We start from the raw sequence: 20,332 nt of genomic DNA on the forward strand, positions 1-20,332 counted from the left end.
GTAGCAGCTTCCCACTAGATTTTTACCAGCTTTGACTCAGCTAGCCTTAAACCTCTCTGTACGACAGAAATTACTGTTTTATGAATGAGGAAACAAGCTTTCGTTAAGTGATTTGCTGGTGGCTGTATGGGGCAGGCTGTGGAAGAATCAGGAAAGAATCCAAGCGTAATTCAATCTTGCATTTTTAGCTACATGCATATTCATTTCCCACACACTCCTTGGCTTTCTTTCATGTGGCTTACAGACTTCATTTTTCTCATTAGCAATCACACTCATACACACATCATTTAAAATATTATTTACTGTAAAAAACACAGACGACATCAATAGTTTAAGTGAGAAAAATAAAACATCTGTATTTCAACAAATACTCGAGGCTCATTTGATACAAAATTAATCTGCTGCTTATTCAGCAGTATTCAGTCAGCTGTCAAACAACACTGTCACAGCACTAAAATAAACACCTAATGAATCACATACTCTGAATACAGATAAACATTCACATAAATAGGGGCTAACACAAAAAGGAAATAAATAACCATCCTTGCTGGCTTCCCCAGGTCTCCAACAATCCCCCCCCCCCCCGCATTTATGGCAGGTGCTAGTTTGGAAGAGAACAGAATCGCTCCGTGCCTCAAAGCCTTCCCTCCAGCAATTTGCCTTCGTTATTTGCAACTTGTCTAAATGAGCAGACTTGGTTAGGCGATGAGGAAACCACTCCAGCCATTTTCCTCTCTTCCCCAGGCCTGTCCGGTCAGTTTGTTGGAAGCATTAAAAGTGAACAGTGCAAAGAGTATCTCCTACTGCCATAGAGCAAGGCAGACCTCAGTCAAGTGACTCCTGTAACAGAGCACAAACAACTCCAGTTAGTCACAGGACTTTTTTTTTTTCTTTTTTTAAATAGGGAAGATAACATTTTGGAGTTTCTAAAACTAGTTCAGAAGGAAAAAGGGAGAAACAAAAAACAATCTCAGCCAACAAGCAAGCAAATCAAACACCGTTCATGCTCATTTGGTCCATTTCACCAAAGACCTCAACACACATTAAAACATCACACACTTGTACCCTACAGAAGCTGCTCCGGTGTTCACAGAGCAAATGGAACCATATGGGAGGAAAAAAAAGTTTTTCAGAGATGAAGCTTCAAAGATGAACTGCAATGAAGTACCCACCAGTTTAAGCCCTGGCTTCCCGCCATCTTTTAATCCTATTCCTTGCCTCCTCTTACAGGCTCATGAGCCAGGCAACAGAGAGCATCAAACTGTGCAAAAAGCTGACGCTGCCTGCGCAGGACCTACGGGACAGCCTCACAACACAGAGCAAGGACGTCCTGCTACCAGCCTGCTGGAACCCGCAGCAAGGATTTACTTTGGCTTCTGCTGCAAGTGTTTAGCACTCCCACACACAAACCCGTGCCAGCAGCAGCAGCTGCCCAGGCTTTCCTGTCCCACAAGCAGTGACCCTCTCTCTATTCTTACGTTGGCCTCACCTTAGCAGCCAAGTCTGTAGCCTCGTCTGTACCTACTAAGCAGGTGTAATACTAATAGGCAGCAGCAAGGTCTAAAGGGCTGCCAAATGCTTGAACTTCATGGCTTTTATATGTAGTTTTATCATGCAGACATCACCTTTCCCCCGCTGTGAAAGTCACAGTATAATATATGATTAATGGGTGATTGCAGAACTCTGTGTGCTAAGGGAAGGGAAGTCAAAACCATCCTCTCCTAGGGTCATGATTCACTGTCTGAGCTGTGCCACAGACAAAGGTATTTCAGGTTCTCCCTTCGAAGAAAGGCAAGATTCACAGAACGATTACTAACCCGTTTCCTTCTCACGTCCTTCTCCTTTTCCTGAGGCGGGAACTTCTCCTGATTTGAGGCACGCTGGCGTCAGTCACATCCGTGTAGGAGCCCGAGACGGATTGTGCAGCAATCTCTTCAGTGCCCATACCCTGCAAGGTAAGCAGAGCAGACTATTTGCACACTAACACACAATTTGCAGCAAAACCCCTTCACCCATCTTTTTATTCTAAGGAGCTCAGCAAGATTTCCAGAATATTCCATTTACATTCAAAATTAAGCATGGAACACGATGTTATATTACCATGACCACAGGTAGCAGAAAACCTCCAAATGCATAAATTTTTCAGAAAGATAACTGCTGGTTTTTTTGCACCTTTGTCATCTTTGTGTAGAAACAGCTAGTGACCTTGTTTATTCGTCTTCACTAGCATTTCTTTTGTCTGGTTTGGAGCCACAATTTATTGAAATGCAAGTCTGAACTACACAGCTTCCTGGCATGTTCTGTAAGAAACAGTGCTGGGCAGTAAGAGATTTAATTTAAAAAATAAAAAAAATCAGAGTGATTTTTGGTCGGTATCATGGCTTAGATCAATCCATATACTCTAATAACCTTTAGTCGCATAAAATAATTCAGGAAGAAAACATTAAAGAGCAACAGGAACAGACATGTAAGTCCCCTTACATTACAGGGGCTTGAAGAACGTACGCAGTGAAAATCAAGGGCCTGATTTAAGAAGTACAGGAACCAGGCCTTTACCTTTGTGGAGACTAAAGGCTCACAGCCGAACATGAGAGCTTCTGCTATGAGATGCAAAACTATGCTTACTTGAGACGACCAAATTTCTGCTACGCTTAAGATCAGTGGGAGTTTCACCCTAGATTCCAGTGGGAGCAATACTTGGCTGGCAGTAACTTTCCACTTTCAGTACCTGGCACCTCTGTTTTACCTCATTTGGAAAATCAGCATCTTCATCTCCCGGCTCCTCACCGACTGTCCCATCCGACTGTGCGCCCGTTAATTCACTCCCAGAACTCTCTTCCTCAGACACTTCATTCTCACTCTGCCACTCCTCTTCATCACTCTCGTCGTACTGCTTCCTGCTGGCTGACAGAGTTGTTGCCACTTTTGGAGGAGACAGAGTTGCGAGCACAGCAGGGAGCGTAAAGGCTGCCAGAAATCTGGCTTTCAGGAGGAGAAAAGCAGGGTCATCGCCCAGTTTCTGATGCACCAGTTCTGTGATGGCACGCAGATCAACCCCAGCGCCCTCGCCCCGACTGGCATCAGAAGGCAGAAGACATGCCGCTTGCTTTTCCAGAGCCGCCTTCTGCAGAAGCAGCCTCGAGAGGGTTTTTAAGTTGCACAAGAAAGGTGGGAAATAGGGCAACCTGGTTTGCAGTGGCGGTACCTGGACACCTTGCTCCCCGCTCAGCCACTCTTTCACTAGCTCCTCATCCTCCAGGGAAATCAGGCTGAAGTCAAGCAGAGTCTTTCCTGCACTAGAAGTGGTTGGCTGGGGCGGACCCCCAGCAGGCTGTGTAGCGGGTGGTTTGGAGGCGATAGGTCTGGTTTTCAACACCTGGGCAGCAGAGCCCTCAGAGTTCTTTGGGATGTTGTTAGGAGGAACTGGGTCTCTCGGCTGGAGCACAACCCCTTCTGTAACGACAGCTGGGTTGGAAGATGATGCGTTTGTTGTAGCGGAGTCCTGGTTCTTCCCCGAGCTAACGGGACTTGCTGCACAGCGGGAATCAGACCCTGGAGTACTTGCAGGTAGCTGTGTTTGGGGCAGCGGCACAGCATGCAGGGTTGGTGCATCGACTGGAAGAGAACGCTGAGCTGCAGAGGAGTCAGAAGTCTCGGAGGGAACATCAGCAGAAGAAACAGCGGGCGTGTTGCATCCAGGACTGGCTGAGGTCACAGGTAAGAGACTTGCAGAATGGCTTACAAGGGTTGTCTTTCCCAGTGGTACCCCTTCGGCTAACTGGGAACTTGGTGCTTTCGTCTCTGCGCTAGTAGCGTGAGGCGTATTTGCTCCAGCTGGTACAGGAGCCACTCCTAAACCACTGCCATCAGATGTCACGCTTGCCCGGCTTTGACTTTTCACTGCAGCAGCTGGCAGTCCTTGGGGAACACCCACCACAGCTTGCACAGAGGTGGGGAGCAACGCCTGTGGTGTTACAACCCAGGTGAAAGGCAGTACGCTGCTGGGAACCAAATGGGAGCCGGCTTGTGGAGCTACAAGAGCTGGCAATAAATTGACCGGCCTCTGCTGTGGTCCGCTACTGTTCGGGTCACAGGTAAGTGGTGTGGAAAGAGACAGTTTGTTGGTGCCAGACTCTATGCCAACAGGCACCACTGCAATTTGACGAGGCACAAAAGCTTGATTTTGCAGCACTACTGGAACCGAGCTACCAGCTAGGACCTGACCATTGCACCCTCCTTGATTTGAGGCCTGCTCTGCTCCAGTTGGATTCAGGCCTGGAAAACCACCTCCTTCAGAGCTACTTCGAGGAGCTTGCTCGTTTAGTTCCTTACTGGATTGTACTTTTGGTCCTGCTGAGGAACCAGAGCTCTCCCCAGTTCTGGGCACTGACGAGGAATGGTTTTCAAACACAGTGGTGGTAGAAGTTGAACCTGCAACAGAAGTAAAAGCTGGCAGTGGGGCTGGTGCACACCGCACGTTGCTGTTTGTACAACCAACTACTCCAGGTTTGCTCCCTGCCTGTGCAGAAGGAACGATTTGCTGTGGTGGGTGCTGGATTATCAAAGGCCCTGGAACCAACATCTGTGGGGCAATAAATACTGTTCTCTGCACAGCTTTCTTGGCCTGGGATTCCCTTAGCCGCTTCTCTTTCAGCAGTTCTGAGACTGTTTTAGGCTTCTGCCTTTGTGCGTGGGCCGGAAGAGCCGCCTGCATGGCGAGAGCAGGAGTGCTGCTCTCAAGGCCAGCAACAGAAGTCTCCGTTGATTTTAAGGCAGCAGGTCTTCTGACAGCATTCCTTGGTATGCCCCTTTGGGAGTTCCTCTGAGTGCAAGGTTGTGACGAATTGCCTGTAGAGGAGTAAAGGGGGGGGGGGGGGGGGGGGGTGGAACGTTTCAGTGTCTTCAAAAAGGATTTTCCTTTATAAACCATTCCTTAGCTATTAAACATCGAGTACCCAGCACAGGAAGTAGCAAAGTTTCTGCTTGTGAGAGTTCCTACAACACTACAGCATTTATTTAACCAGCAGGTGGGTTAGAAATGTACCTTAACACAGCACAGGAGGAACCGTGCTGGTCAGCGCAACACAGGCACCGCACATCAGCCAGGGTGACAACAACAAACTGGGCTTTTGGTCGGTGCCAGCACGTTCACTCCAGCCCACAGCCAGCACCTTGCTTGAGAAAAGTTTAACAGCGATAATCTACAGACTACCAGACAGGCACAAAGCCAATGATCCCCTGGCCCTTCAGTATTTTTGCCAGTCCTTACCAAAAGCAATGCATTTAGCCAATAACCGAAATATCCAAGAGCTACCAAAAATGAGTAAGACAATGTCATTTCGTTCCAGAAGTTCTCCTTCAGTTACATTAGCCATTAATACAGCAGTGAAGAATTAAGTGAAAGTTCTTGCACATCATAAAAATAAATGTTCTGGTACGTACCTGAAGAAGTCTCCACATTTTGGGAAGCCTGCCAAAAAAAATATATTAAATTATACTTGAGATACAGTAGCACTTGCCACACCCATTGAAAAATGTCTACTTTAGTCAAGACTCCGGTAGGGAAAGCTTTGAAATGTGATGTACGATACCTGCTGAGGCCTTAATGCGTTAGCCTTAAGCTCTGACTGCTTTAGTCTTCCCTCCCGAATAACTTTCATGCAACCATTGGTATCAATCTGAAAGAGCTGCAAGGTAAGAAATTCATAAAAATTTGATTCAGAACAAAAATATTCAGGTAGAGCCGGTGCTAATATTAGACAGGAGAGGCTTTACGTGAAAGATTCTGGGCACATTTTCACACTTACAGAAAAAAATCCTGTCATTATTAGAATTGATGAAGAATGTAGTAAACATCATATGCAAGCCGTGAGAGTAGATTAATCCAGTAATTAGATGACTAATTTAAGGAGCAAAGATAAACCTTTTATTTAGGTATCAAACACAGGAAAAGATCACCACTGTTTAAAAGTAGATGCTATGAAGACAGTAAAACCTACCTGAATGAAAAGCGTGAACAGGGGAGTGCTCGAGAGACTGATTGACTTCATCTTCTCCTGAATAGCATAAGCTAGAAAAAGAGTCCAAGATCAAAATCAGCTGGGCGTTCAGTTAGAAGGTAGCAGAAACTGGGGACACAAAGTAGGAGAGTACTATCCCTGATGGGTTACCACTACCTTTTGTCTGATGAAAAGCCATCTTCCCAGTCTGCAAGGTGCAAGGCAGCAGCACATTGCCCACCCAAGGAGTCACTGCCATCAGAAGCTTTCTGTCAAGGTTTATTCTTCTCAAACGCTCTCTCTTTTGACGATAACTTTTCTCCATGGCGTTCTGCAGCCCCTGAAGCTTCTGATCGGCAGATGTAGCAGCTCCAGACATTTTTGTTAAACCAGCGGAAATAGGTCTTACCATCTTTGATTGCTGTGCATGAATAAATACAGAATTAGAATCCCAATTTGGTAGGTTCTAGCAAAGGTAGTCCCATAACAAACTATTCACAAGGCAGTCACGAAAAAAAAAAAAAGAAAACAACCTTTTCCCTCTTGGGACTACAGTGAAATAAGATCTGTGATTCTATGCTTATTTTCCACTAAACACAGCCTGGCAGCGCACACATTGCAAGAGCAGATAAGACAGAAGAGGCACTTACGAGTTTCCTTTGAAAGCACGTGTTATTTCTTAATACTCGTCTCACATCTTCCAGGGTAACCCGTAGCACTTGCTTTCCACATCTGGAAGCCTTAAAAAGAGTACACAAGAAAAGGTATAAGGGAAAGTATCCCACAGAAAATTACTTGTGCTGACATTATAGACAAAACGTACAAAAGTTTTCAACGTTCCTGCTACTGAAAGAATCTTAGTATATTAGATCAGCCCCAAAGCGCAGATGTTTACCTTATCTTTTAGTTCTTGTGTGTTACCACAGTACCAAATGCCTATTTCGTTAAAGCCTTAGCATGAAGTGTCCACAAAAACCCACCCAAAATCTATTGGATGATTCTCTTTCCAACTTTTGGCTTAACAGTACAAGGGAAGAAATAGGGAGAAGTTCAAAAAAGTCAGCGACTCTTCCCTAAACTTCTACTGGTAAAAAAAAAAAAAAAAAAAAAAATCAAGCCTTATCTGTAATCAAAATCAAAAGACTGATTACATCAGACAAGCATTTACAAACCATGCATACCATAACCACTTCTGTAACCAACAAACTTGTCATCAGCGCAATTGTCCCTGCAGCTGAGGGATGCACATGCTACTTAAGTTCACTTGAGCAAAAATATTTTCTCTTGTGTTAAGAATTGCAGTTTTGACATTTAGTATTTTACTACGGAGTATTTTTCTGCAAAAATGTGCAAGGAGGGTTTGTACTGTTTTAGTGTCCGATCTGGGATGAAAACCCAGCTCAGAATGAGACAGATGCACAGGTAACAGTTCTTACAAACTAAGTCTATGCACTCTAGTCATCAGGGTAGAGAGAGTAATCACAATTCACCAGCCAATTCTGCTTTATGAAAATATGGGAAAAGTTTTGTTTCTCTGACATTATGGGTAGGAAAGAGCACAGCTATTTTCTAGATAATACAGGGCGGGGGGAGGAAGCACTGCTAGAAATTTCTGTTTAATCACACAGCTCAGTTTCCAATAGCACCCCCCAATGGTAAAACGAGAAAGCAACTAACAGAGGTGCAAGAAAGATTTTGTCATCCACTTATCACTCATCACTTACTCTCTTTACTGCAGCAAATATACTTCCTGGTAATTCCTGATCTAAGCTGAAATTCCATCAAAACCAAACTGAGAATCCCAGGATTTACCTTGTTAATTACTTCTACTGGATTCTTCACAGTGATGTCTGTTGAATGCGGGCGCGCAATGCCCCTCAGGATGGTGTTCAGTTCTGCAGATTTATCAGCAACTTCGTCCTTGCCTCCGTCACAGGGTGCACGTGGAATTTCACTGCTACTGGTCTTTGCATTAGCACTCACAGAAGAGAAAAGGGACGAAGTTTGGTATCTTCCTTTGTTTGACTCCTGTGTACTTGTCTGTGTTGGAATCCACAAATCGATGCTGGGAAATGCACACTCCTCCTTACTCGTCATCTCCTCTTCTGAGCTGTCCGCTAAGTCCAGTTCTATGTCTTCGCTGCTACTCTCCGAACCGCTGGTACTCCCTTCTGCATGTCGCCGTTTCGCTGGCCTTGATTTTTTCTTCTTAGCCAAAAAGAGCACAGACAAGTTTTAGCCAGTGTTCACCCCTGACTTGCAAATCTCTCGAATTAGTAAATTGAGAAGTTTTGTGTGGCAGCATCCTATCAGAAATGTGTGGCTTCCAAATGGACAGTGCAGCAGCACCTGCTGGTGCTTTGACAATGGAAACATGACAGTATTTTTAACATGGTCTTAAGCAACCAGAATATTTTTAAGAGTGCTTTGTGCCAAACCTGGCAACTCATGATGTACCTATAAGAAAATATAAGTTTATGCCATCCTTATGGGCATTTCAGGACAATAAAATTAATTAACGATTGATAAAATTGATTGTAGGAAATCAAGGTCAATTTTGGTATTGATTTCACATACTTTCACTTTTAGTTTAGAGAATCTTAATTAAAAAGATAAACGGGACTGTGACTTAACAGGATTTTGTACAGTACCTTAGACCCAATCATGAGTTTCCACTTGCTTAGGCACTGGGAGCCAGTCCGGTGAGGCAACTCAGAAGCGATTTTACTCCAGTGACCTAAAAAGGATGAAGAGCAGAGCATATGGAAGCTTGCAATCACCAGTAGGAAGCAGAGCCTGCTTCTGTCAGCCACTTAAAATAAAAGAAGAAATTCAAATGGTAAATTACTAAATAATGCTTGCTTCTCTAAGCTTTTGAAGATTAATCCACAGCAACACTTACCCAGGCCATGCTTTTGCACCAGATCAATTAGCTGTTCCTCTTCCTCTAAACTCCACCTGCCTTTCTTTACATCACAGTGCAATGCTTTTAAGTACCTTCAAAATAAAAACATTAAAGGAACACTCAATCTTGTTTGTACAGTTCTGATCATTACTGCATAATCTGAGGCTAAAAAAACCATCATCATTATGAGATTTTCTAAGGGGTCCCATTCCCACTCCCTTAATACAGCATGGCTACAATCTCTTTGTTCTCTAAACATCAGACCACACGATTAAGAATTAAAATGAGCAGGTTTAACACATCACTGAAATTATGACGTGCTGCACTCTAAGCCTCCTGAAGTTGGGTCCAATGCTGAAGACTGCTCAGCACCTCTCACAATATTGGTGTCAGTTACAGGAAGTGACTGACTAGATAATGTTCACGGGTACACAGACAATACATGAATGACAACCTTGCCTCCCTGCGTGAGCTCACTCAAGTTTCAGGATAACTTTGCATTGTTTGGGACAAAAACATTCCCAACTTCTAACCCACCAGCCACTTTACAGAGGGAGCAGCATGTTGCAAGGCAACAGCGCACTGCTCTCCCTGCTAAGACTCAAATGTCAACTTTTTAACTTCTCTAACTACAAATCCAAAGTTAGGCAGAGGCAATGGAGACCGTATTTAGAGGCTACCTTTAAAGACCAGTGTAGACTGTATTTAGACCATAACCACTTCTCACAACAATGGTCCTTAAGATGACACTGGTTTAAGCGAAGCATCATTTGTAAAATAAGTTGCACCTTAGCTCTGGATAATAAGCTTGAAAGAACAGTTGTTTCCTTTAGTGTACTTACCGATCCCTGCACTGAGCATCGCTCCTGCCTGGTACTTCTGTCCGAATTTTGTACCAGTCACGCTCTCCATACTTCTTAACTGCAGCCAACAGCATCTATGTTAATCACACAAAGAATGAGTTGAAACTCATTTTTTATATATATATATATATATCTAGAGAGAGAGACACACACATGCACAGTAATAGTCCTAGTAGGCCTGAGACAAAAATCGCTCTGTTTCTTTCCACTGTACTGCAAGTCTCAGAACAAAAGAGTTTGGGAGCTCCTAAGCCTTCCTGACTTGTAAACTGCCCATCTCAATCCATTTCAAATTCCTCCGTGCCACTATTAAAGCTCAGGTGTATAAAACTTTCTAACGTTCTAACCTTTCCACTTTTGCACCCTGCAATTCTAGGGAATCAGAGAACAGAGCTTACAGAATCTTCCTCTGGCGTCCAAGGTCCTTTCTTCAAACTGGGGTCCACACTCTTGGTCCATCGGTAAATCAGCTGGGCAGAATCTCTTCCTTCCATGTAATAAGCAACTAGAAATGCAAAAAAAAAGCTAAACAACCCCAGCTCTCTTAGCCACTCCTCATAAAATTTGTTCTCTAGATCCTTCACCAGCTTCGTTGCCCTTCTTTGAGCACTCTGTACCTTATCTAGGTAACAGGCTACAAAGGTTGGATAAAAACATAGAACTGTGACTATTGTGGAAATGTAAGCACTCATAGGAAATAAAACTTTACTAATTCTTTCAATCAGAGCAGTCTAGGTGCTCTAGCATGCAGAAATACTAATACACATAAGCCTGGGAAAACAAAAACAACAACTAACACTCACACATGAATGGAAAACGTTTTATTTGTATGTCACTTACTTTTCTTGTACGGGATATGACTTCCTACTCTCATCTCTTGAACAAGCTCTAAAAGCATCAGATCTTCATCTTTGGTCCATTCTTTCCTTTTCAAATCTTTGTTATAGGCTTGATACTTCTGCAAGCACTGGAAAGCTGTCCTGTTTGTCTTAATGCAATAAAAACAAAGCTACTTAGAAAAACGGATACTTATGAGGACAAAAAGCAAGAAAGCAAGGCTAAAGATTCTTTAACGCTTCTCAAAAAAGCATTAATTAACAATGAATTAACTTGGATTTCTGAAAATTGACATGAGATACAGTCAAGTCAGAACTAACTGATTTTTCACCTCGTTTCTGGCCTCAGAACAGCTTACCCCCAACTCCTGGGCTATGGTCTGCCAGTCCAAATAACCATGTTCAGCAGCTATCTTCTTCAGCCTCTCTGTTTCCTCCTCTGTCCATTCCTTTTTGTTGATGCTTGGATGTTCATAGTTCTGCCAAAACTTCCTCAGTTCTTCTGAACTACGTTGTCCATCAAACTGAAAGAAATAGCAAAAATCTCTTTTGTCTTGTAGCTGGGACTGAAACAACTGGACAGACGTGAACACTGATACAAGGGATATATTTTGTATTCCGTATATATTTTATTGCTATTTTTTTTCAGAATTAAATTATTAAATTTAACCAGTAACAACAAATGTCCAATGCTTCTGTGCTTGCCATGTTGAGATCACACAATAGTCAACTTCTAGAAGTGCACAATGGAAACAGTGGGTGGAAACAACACCAGTTCAGGTGTAGTTTCTCTCAAGAGGAGGGATGCATGTCAGAAGTAATAAAATAGCTGATCTCCCAACTTACATGGATGTTTGAAATTTTCTCCCAGTCATGCTCGTCAAATCTGTCTCCTAACAAGTCACTTTCTGGAAGTTGGCTAAAGCAGAAGATACAAAGAGAAAGAAAGAACCACATTAAAAAAGTTAACTGAACAGTCAGTTCCTCTGCCTGACCTTGCTTCATCTTATTCCTCTCACCTGCTATCAACTTCCACAAAAACTTACTACCTCAAAGCATCAGGCTCTTTAACATCCATAGCTTTTCCCCAAACAAGGTTTCTTTCTTACCGGGTTTACTACAGTAATTTTACTTGAGTATAAGGAATGCACCGTTGAAAAACAGCCCTCTACACGATGATGTTCGTTTAGCAGGAGAAACAGTTTAATGCACAATGTCAAACTACATTGCTCCAGATGCTTTAGCAAGCAAAAGCTCAGAATTATTAGAATTTGCAGAGTTCTGTCTCCTTGTTGCTAAAACAAAAACTATTTCAAACTGTGCCTCTATACTGGCTATACATATTACATTTGTAGATCTAAACCCAAAACATGATTCTTATTGAAGAGCTGTGGAGATGAGAGCTCTGCAGGGTTTGAACGGCACTTCATAGTTTCATTTGTGTTGGCTTGTGAAAAGTTTTCTCCAAACGTCATAATCAGAAGTGCTCAAGGAAGGAGGGAACTTTACGAATTAGCCTCCAAGAACATACTTGCATTTTCACCATGAACATAAAAAGGTAACTTCTCACTTAATTGCCTCTATTTCTTGTTCCACTTCTTTGATTTGCTTTTCCAAGATTTGTTTCTCCATTTCAGTCTTGACTTTTTCCAGTTTCTGATTCCAGTAACTCAACCTGTTCAAAGACATTTTCAACATTACTTAAGACTAGATGGGAAGCAGGTCAATGGCATCAGAAGATACATAGCAAAGGTGGTTTCCCCATGAGTATCGTTCTTTCCTTCAATTTATTTCCGCAGTAAACAAAACTGTTCTTCTAGGTTTTCCCACACGGCAAACTCATCCTATTTTTACTGCTTCAATGCAAACAGTTGACCCAGAACAGGTCTCAGATCAATCATTTTGGTATTTACAGAGATAATCACTGATGGCTGCAACAGCAACAAACAAGACTGTACCAGCTCTAGGCACATAAATCTCTCACTGGACACACTGTTATGGCTCACTTGCAACATATCAAGTTCAGCTTCAAGCCCTGTAGATTATTTTAAGTTATACTGCTGTGTCAACAGAAGAAACAGATGGCTATAAAATGCTACAGTATCTTCAGAACAAACCCATCCCACCTGCCAGATACCTGCAAAACAGTCGTCATCTGTTTACAGTCCAAGCTGAATGCTGTAACCTCTTGCTTATGGTCAGAACTTTACAGTCCAAGACCCATCAATGCCAGGTACGTACACAGATAACACAGATGTCAACAGAGAATGAAAGATGCTGCCATCTACAACAGCATCATCCTCTGCACTGGTGCCCTCAGGACACGGAGTTTGGATATCCCTGCTGCAATTCAGAGTGGCTCTCCCAGGCCCCAAAGTGATAAAGAATCCCCTCTGTGCTTTGTAACCTTACTGAAATTGCAAACAGCTAACACAGAACTTGCTGAAGAAGGCAGCACGTCCACATATTTTCTCTCCTTACTTCAGATGTAACGTTGTCATGAGAAAGGATTTTTGCACTGTACTTACTTCAGTAGCTTTGGCTGAAGCAGGCGCTGCAAGCGGTCACTTACGACTGATTTCTGCAATAGTATCTTCTCTCTGCTTTTCCCTTGACAAAATAAAATAATCAAGCATTCAGTGATCAGTAGAAAACCATTGCCAAGTAAAAGAGAGACGCGTTGCTTTCAGCATCACTGTTAAAAGTATGCCTCAGGTCTTCGATAAGAGTTCATCTTTCATTTTGTTCAGCAAAGGAACTATCGGAAGCTAGGTAAATTAATTATATTCCCCGCCTAAACCACTAATGTCATGTCTGACCTCGGCAAATTGCAGCCTCTTACTCAGTTTTACTTCCAAGGAGGCATCAATGAAGATCACCACCCAGGTGGATGTAACCACCTAGAGCTTTAAGTGTCTCTTGAATTCTCTCATCTCAGCACTACCCCTGCATGATCTCATTTGCTTTTGGAGTGTTCATGGGAGAGATGGAATGACACATCAAAACAAATGCAAGTGAAAGGAAGTAAGTCATAAATAATTCAGCAAATCAATTCACAAAGCATCCCATTTACTTTTAAGTACTCTTTCTGTGAATTCAAGTATGAAATATCAGAAGTGTTGGTGTTTAACTGCAGATGTGGGGGGAGCAATGCTATGAATATAGACATTTGGTACAGCAGAACGCTGAGCAGCACATACGGTTTCTTACATTTTGTTGAAAGCAGTTGTTCAAAGGATTTTATGCCCTGAGCTGCCTTTTCCTTGGCATCTTCGTTGGAAGGAGGGCCCTAATAAACATTAAAAGGGTTAAGATACATTAGAAGAGTCAGGTACACAGAAAATTTGCCCATTCTCCTTAGAACTCTAGCATGAGCCACTACAAAAAAGAATGCTAACTCAGGCTTGCACAGGCTGTCACATTAGAACTGCTCAGTCACCTTTACCAGTACTAGCTTGCGGATACATCAGAAAACATAACAAAATATAAGCAGATACTTAAGCAAGTTTGCCCACAGCTACACAGCAAATTCTCAGCTCAAAGCCAGGCCTGCTCACATCAGCTGACCGTTGGTTGAAGCAGCATTCCGAATGCGGTTAGACACAATACGTATGTTTGTACCTACTTAATCTACACTACCAATTTAGGTACAGATGTATAGTAAAATTCCCAGTCATTACTTGAGGATTATGGTAATGTGTGTACGGTGACAGTTGACAGTTTAGTCAGGATTACCTTTTGCTAGCAACCCTTTAAGAACACTTGTAAGAAGTAGTGACACTTGCCTCAGAAAACTTAAAGACAGCCAGATTTCACGTTAAACAGAGTGGAACTGGATCGTGGCGATGAAGTCAAACAATCAAAGTTAAATTGAAAAACACAGCGCTCGATTACCCCACGGCTGGAATGGCACCGTTCTGAACTCCCACATGTCATAACCAGCCATGAATTGGACACACGTTTCCAAAAGACCATAAGCAACAAGGGAGGGAAAAAGAGATTGCAAACTCAGGACTGACACTGGTAGTTACAAGTTACAATGGAACACTGTTACAACAGTTACAATTTAAATCTATCACTGCAAAAAAAAACTATCAATATGTAACCTAGTTTATATTTACTTACAATTCCTGTTGTTTTATCCTTAAAGTACGGCTTCATAAAATGGCCCAAAAATATATTTGCTGGTAAATTTCTACCATCTCCTGCTTTTGCTGTTTTTGTGCCATCAAGTTCGCACATGATTTCTTTCTGCAATAAAAGAATTAAACCACGTCAGTACCTTTAAATTCCCTAATTTCAGAGAACAGTGGCTGAGCCATCACAAACTTCTCAGGAAGGATTCAAATAATTTGTAGCACCAGACTGCAAATTAGTGCGTGTGTTAACAATGGGATTTGGAACTTCGCAAGTTTGCATAGTACAACGGAGATAAAAAGAAACATATGAATATACCGATTTGCTAGCTAAAACATTCTCCAGTGTTAGCATTTCTGGTGGTAAGAAAGAATGGAAACTTCAGTAGCATAAGCCATTCCAAAGGTCACCATTGAGGTGACGCTGGTTTGAATTGCCATGAAGAAAATAAACCCAAGTCTCCTTGTCCCTGTCCAGGCAGGCTGGTAACTACACCTGCACATCAGTAAGGACTGTGACTGCTGATTCCATTGGTACCTACGGTACATTAAGAACGCAGTGGAAAGTTTTACTGGGAATGAGGGGCAGAGGAAGATAACAGATGGCAACCCAAAAAGCACATTTTACTCCTGTTTGCTCACCTGCTGTTCTTTGTTTTGTGCAATCAGAAGCTCCACTTCTTCAATCTTTTCCTGGATAACTTCCTGGTACACGTGGTTCATCTGCAGACACGTTTCTGGGTCTTCTGGCAGGCTATTTTCAGTATCATCATCACTACTGTCCTCTTCTTTTTCCACTTCCTTGAGGCATTTTAGAGGGTTAAAAGAAAAATGAGGGAAATGCTTGCTCTTAAGAGCAGATGCAGGTATGCAGCATAATTATGTAACTCAGTACTTCTATCGTGTTACAAAACTGATTCCCAAATGAATTGGAAGCACCCGTCTCTCCCTGATAGCTGCTTTGAATGGTCCCAGAGGCAGAGTTACCTGCCTTGCCTAGCTCCCTTTCTTTCTGTCCGTTACTTCATCACACTATCTGGTCCAAAGTTTGACTCTGAACCTTGCCAAGAACTGTTCTTTACCCAGAACAGTGCAAAATTTCCCCTTTCTTCCTGTCCCCTTCAGCAGACAGATGGAAAGACATGCTTAAAGAGAAAACGGTTACCATTTCTTCCTGAGAATCTGAGTCGTCATCTTCAGCATCTGTTGGACAACAAAAATACAAAAACGCCGACTGCAGTGAAAAACACACAGCTTCAAAACCAAAGACTTTTCAATTAAAGCACACAGAATAAAGTACTACATAGCGCCTCACACATGAGCATTAGGGTTTTCAGGTATTGCCAACATCCTCAAGTAAAAATGTTTAGTTATACACCACACGTGTACTTTTTTTGTGGTTCTAGAGTAGGCAAAATAGCAGCTTCTGCTGGCTACAGCAGCAATCAAGCTGCATCTTGGTCCTGTGCATCATGGTAAAATAAAGGCCTCAGAATGTGCAGACAATGAATGTTCCCACCCAACAAACTCCATATTCTGTAACCACCTAGCAACCTTCCGCCAGCCTTCAGCAGTACTGGTTTTGCCTTCAGTGTGGCTATGTAGTTCCGACATGTAATCTTTGGAGTGGCACGATCAAAACTGAGGTGAAGGATTAGTGACAGCCACCAGAGGTACTGATACCAGAGCTTTTAATTCACCCCCTTTATTGCTTTGAAAGAACGATTTTAGGAAGCACAGCCAGGCTGAGCAATGGAATGATGCAGTGGAGTTCATATGGTCCGTTCAGAGAGCATGGAAACGGCCGATATAATCGTGCCAGTGTCTGGTGGGAGGTTCCATTTCCCAGGGCAGCTCGTCCCCCGCCTGTGATGCCCAAACGCCTCCGGGAGGGGTCGGGGCAGTTCTCCGAGCCTCCCTCGTGCTTTTTTTTTCCCCGGGTTTCGTTACAGAAACGAGCGGAGCGGCGGTGCCAGCGGGCTCCCCTCCGCTGGGACCGGCTGAGGAGCCCGGGCAGGCGGCACCTCGCACGGACGCCAGCGGACACGGCGGGCCCAGAGAGCCCGGAGGCCCGTACCGGAGCCGAGGCTGCAGTCCGACACGTCCAGCTCGGCGCCGGCGCCGGCCCCGGCGGCCTGCAGGCTGCGCTCCAGCTCCTCGATCTCCCGCCGGATCCTCTCCCGCTCCGCCTCCAGCTCCGTGGCGTCGGGGGGCGGCGCGGGGCGCCCGGACATGGCGGCGGCGGCGGCAGCAACAGCGACAGCGCCTCGGGATCCGCGGCCAGGCCAGGCCAGGCCCGCCCCGGGCCCGCCCCTCGCCCGCCGGCCAATCGGCGTCAGCGCCGCGGTCAGCTGAGCCCCGCGCACGTGGCAGCGGGCAGCCAATGGGGCGCGAGGCGGAGCAGCCGGGAGCCGCGCTGGGTCCTGCTGCCCGCCCGCTGCGGGAGGGGGGCGAGGGCGGAGGGCAGGAGCCGGTCCCGGTCCCGGTCCCGGACCGAGGCCCAGCTCTCCTCCGGAAGTTTCACTGTCCGTCCTCGGGCACTTCGGAGATGCTGTCTATGGACTTGAGGAGATCGGCCACCAGCTGCAGCGATTCCGCTCCCGACACCAGCTGCCTGCAGCGCGGGAGAACACCGCGTGAGAGGGGAGAGGATAACGCACCCAGGCGGTGCTTTTATAGCTTCTTTCAGAAAATAAAAAAATAAAATAAAATAAAATAAAATAAAATAAATCGCAGGTAGGCAAAAAGAACAGGGACTATCTCATCAGGCACGCGTAACACAAGACCCCAGGCTTCAATCCTAAAAACCAACCCAATCCCAGGATGTTTTGCTGTGCTCCTGGCGGGAGTTCGGGGAGGCGCTGCGGGCGGCGTTAGGAGCGGCTCTTCACGCTTACCTCACCGCAGACCGAGAGTTTGTAATGACCGTGAGGAGGTTCTGCAAGGCCGCCTCAGCGTTCTGCTTCACCACGGCCAGGCTCGCTGACTGGCCCGACCTCAACGCTTCGTTCTCCTTCTTGTAGTTCTTCAGCTGAACCTTGGGAGGAAAAAAATAAAAAATACTTGTTATGCAAATAACCCCAAAACTCAGGGTTGAGCAGGGTGAAGTAACTATTGAGCAGATTGTTAACCAGACTGCCTAGAGAGAAAGTCCTCCCAGCTCTGAGAGCCTCTACACGGGGCTGTGACCTCTCTCAAATTTCCTTCCCTTCTCCATAAGGCGATTTCCTACAGGTAGACATCTATTTGCCTCGTAGTATTACAGGCTTTCACAGATCCCAAATACCAAATCATGTTTGAACATCATGTGAAACTTAAGAAAAGCTTTAATTTCCAAGATCGCACCACAAAACAAGCACCACGTGTCACAGAGATGACGTTAACAGTCAGCACAGAGCTTAAGCATTCTAACCCAGCACGTTTTCTCCAGCATTTGCCACGAAAAGCGAGGCGCAGTTAGGAATTCTCAGTATCCCTTTTACAGCCTCAATGTCAAGCTGTTCCCAAGTCCCAGCACGTTCAGCAAGGCCTTAACAACACCGCTTCGTACCTGAAGTAAGGCATTTTCCTGTTTCAGTTTTGCAGCACTGTTTTCTGCTTTAAGAGCCCGTTTCTGAAAGAGAATAAAGATGACTTGGACCACAGCAGGCAGCCTGAGGAATGTCAGAATTCACGATTCCAGCACGGAACTTGAAGTGATGTGGTTTGTGTTGCAGCACCTCTTGCTCTAAATGCTTTATGAGGTGGGGACGGTGCACCCGGTCACATCCCTCCTCTCCTCCCTGTTTCTCCTTTCTGATCATCAGGTGCAGTCCGTTACATCCAACCACTACTTTTTTTTTCTTGGACTAGAGGAAAATCTACTCAGAATAAGAAGGCAGGAAAAACTGCTCTTTTTTCATAAAGGAGGTGTTTGCAGAACGCAGCAAAAAAAAGCAGCTAACGGTGCTTATGAACACAAAAAATGGTATTTCTGCAGAGATCTCCCTTATCCCAGGCAACGAAAGGAGTTGTAGACTGGGACCCAGGCTTGGTATAAGAGAAAAATCCGGCCCCACACTAGAGCTGTTTAGTGCTCACATGGGTGAAGCAATCACTTCAGCTTTCCTTGCTCTCCCGGGAGAGGAAGGAAGAGAAATGGAACTACAAATTTCCAACTGTGAACAAGGTTCTGCTACTACATAAAACGCCACCACTTACAGTCATTAGCTGGAGATTTTGTTCCACGTGCTGCACCATTGCTTCTAAGTCCTGCGCTTCTTTCTCTTCTTTAATTTTGTTTTCCTCAAGCTTTCTTTCAAGCTTCCTCATCCTTAAAATAAAGGGAATGCTCAGTAAGCAGCTGGAACATCAAACAGCCTAGTAAGAAAATTCTAGGGAAGGACCAAGAAACTTATAATGTGAAAGAATGAATTAAGTCTTCCCACAGGACTACAATTTTAGCCTGTTGCTCAGGGGATTTCTGCACTCATCATCCACCAGCATCAGTGCAAACTATCCAGCTGAACACACACACAATGGCCATACAGAAAGTACGTCCATTCACAGGCAGTCTAGGTAACGGCAATTCCCCAACAAACGGCTACCCCATCACCGTGGGATGTAAGTGTGGCTTACGCACTTGTCTGCTTGAGTTTCAGAGAGAATCTGAAGCTTACTGATCTTGCTTCTCAAATTGGCATTCTCTTCTTTTAGCTAAAAAAATAAAAATTATTAGAAATGAGAATACTCATAAATAGGGTTAGTACACTACTAACATTGCAAGAACAGTACCAGATGAAGTCATTCAGCTTTCTTATCTTTAGTGCTGAAAAATCTTGCACTTTCTATGGCATTCAAGCTTACTTTCACGCCTAGTTTTTCCCTCTCAATCCCACTTAACTTTACCTAACTCTGTAGGGCACAGAAACGAGGCAACAATCAATTGCTTAGCGGTTGGCTAAGCAATTAGCCAACCGCTGTTAATATGAAATTAGCACGACCTCAGAGGGCAAGGGCTTGAGGAGGTCGCCTGGGTCACGCAGCCAAAAGCCACGGCGCTGAGCCTGACCCGGGCTGCGAAGCGGCTTCTCAGAGCTCTTCCCCCAGGTGCTGGGAGGCGCTGCCGCCGTTACACCGCCCGTACCGACAGCGCCCTTCAGGAGCGCTGGGGGCTGAGGCGGAGTTCCTCCACCGCCCCGATGCACGGCTTCGCACCTCGCCTGAGGGGAGCCGCAGCCCGCAGGCGGTCGGGGGCCCCGGCGGCGCTCACCTCCTCGTAGCCGGGCCGCGGGGGGGCCCCGAGGGGGGCCTCGCAGAAGGAGCCGGCGGCGACGTGGGCCCGCTCCACGGCGGAGGGCTGGTAGCTGCCGCCCCACTCCTCCTCCTCATCTTCCTCCTGCTCCTCTTCCTCGCCGGGATCCGGGAGCAGCAGGGGGCCGGGCCCCCCCTGGGCACCGCGGGCCTGGCTGCGCACGAACTCGCGGAAGGAGAAGGGGTTGGGGCCGGGGTCGGGGCCGGGCTCCGCCGCCATCGCCTCAGCCCCCCTCAGGCGGCGCCCCCGGGGCGGGGCTTCGCCTCAGCGCACGCCCCGCCCACCTCTCAGAACGAGCCA

The 20,332-nt window shown here is 45.2% G+C and overlaps 2 protein-coding genes across 5 annotated transcripts; both read right to left on the reverse strand.

Annotated features, from left to right (window-relative positions):
- Nucleotides 1-330: 330 nt before the first annotated feature.
- Nucleotides 331-16,973, reverse strand: SNAPC4 (small nuclear RNA activating complex polypeptide 4). 4 transcript variants are annotated; one of them, XM_048051301.2, is made up of 23 exons: nucleotides 16,817-16,973; nucleotides 15,905-15,942; nucleotides 15,382-15,540; nucleotides 14,729-14,854; nucleotides 13,814-13,892; nucleotides 13,132-13,213; nucleotides 12,174-12,278; nucleotides 11,450-11,522; nucleotides 10,963-11,127; nucleotides 10,608-10,755; nucleotides 10,166-10,272; nucleotides 9,747-9,841; nucleotides 8,902-8,996; nucleotides 8,651-8,736; nucleotides 7,812-8,204; nucleotides 6,650-6,739; nucleotides 6,177-6,420; nucleotides 6,000-6,070; nucleotides 5,592-5,687; nucleotides 5,443-5,470; nucleotides 2,747-4,848; nucleotides 1,818-1,948; nucleotides 331-840 (listed from the first exon to the last, which is right to left on the reverse strand). In XM_048051301.2, exons 1-22 carry the CDS (start codon nucleotides 16,971-16,973, stop codon nucleotides 1,829-1,831), a joined length of 4,659 nt encoding a protein of 1,552 aa, XP_047907258.2. In that variant the 3' UTR covers nucleotides 331-840; nucleotides 1,818-1,828. The 4 variants fall into 4 exon arrangements, with proteins under 4 accessions (XP_047907258.2, XP_047907254.2, XP_066836863.1 ...); XM_048051297.2 differs by having other exon boundaries at nucleotides 7,812-8,207; XM_066980762.1 differs by lacking the exon at nucleotides 16,817-16,973 and adding an exon at nucleotides 16,286-16,685 and having other exon boundaries at nucleotides 7,812-8,207.
- Nucleotides 16,974-17,180: 207 nt separating this feature from the next.
- On the reverse strand, nucleotides 17,181-20,296 carry ENTR1 (endosome associated trafficking regulator 1). Its single transcript, XM_048051487.2, has 6 exons — nucleotides 19,991-20,296; nucleotides 19,361-19,434; nucleotides 18,940-19,051; nucleotides 18,290-18,352; nucleotides 17,637-17,776; nucleotides 17,181-17,353 (listed from the first exon to the last, which is right to left on the reverse strand). The coding sequence occupies exons 1-6, from the start codon at nucleotides 20,249-20,251 to the stop codon at nucleotides 17,260-17,262; spliced, it is 744 nt and encodes a 247-aa protein (XP_047907444.2). The 5' UTR covers nucleotides 20,252-20,296; the 3' UTR covers nucleotides 17,181-17,259.
- Nucleotides 20,297-20,332: the final 36 nt, after the last annotated feature.

Source organism: Anser cygnoides, chromosome 20, assembly GCF_040182565.1.
Source record: "Anser cygnoides isolate HZ-2024a breed goose chromosome 20, Taihu_goose_T2T_genome, whole genome shotgun sequence".
In the NCBI taxonomy this organism is placed as follows: Eukaryota; Metazoa; Chordata; class Aves; order Anseriformes; family Anatidae; genus Anser; species Anser cygnoides.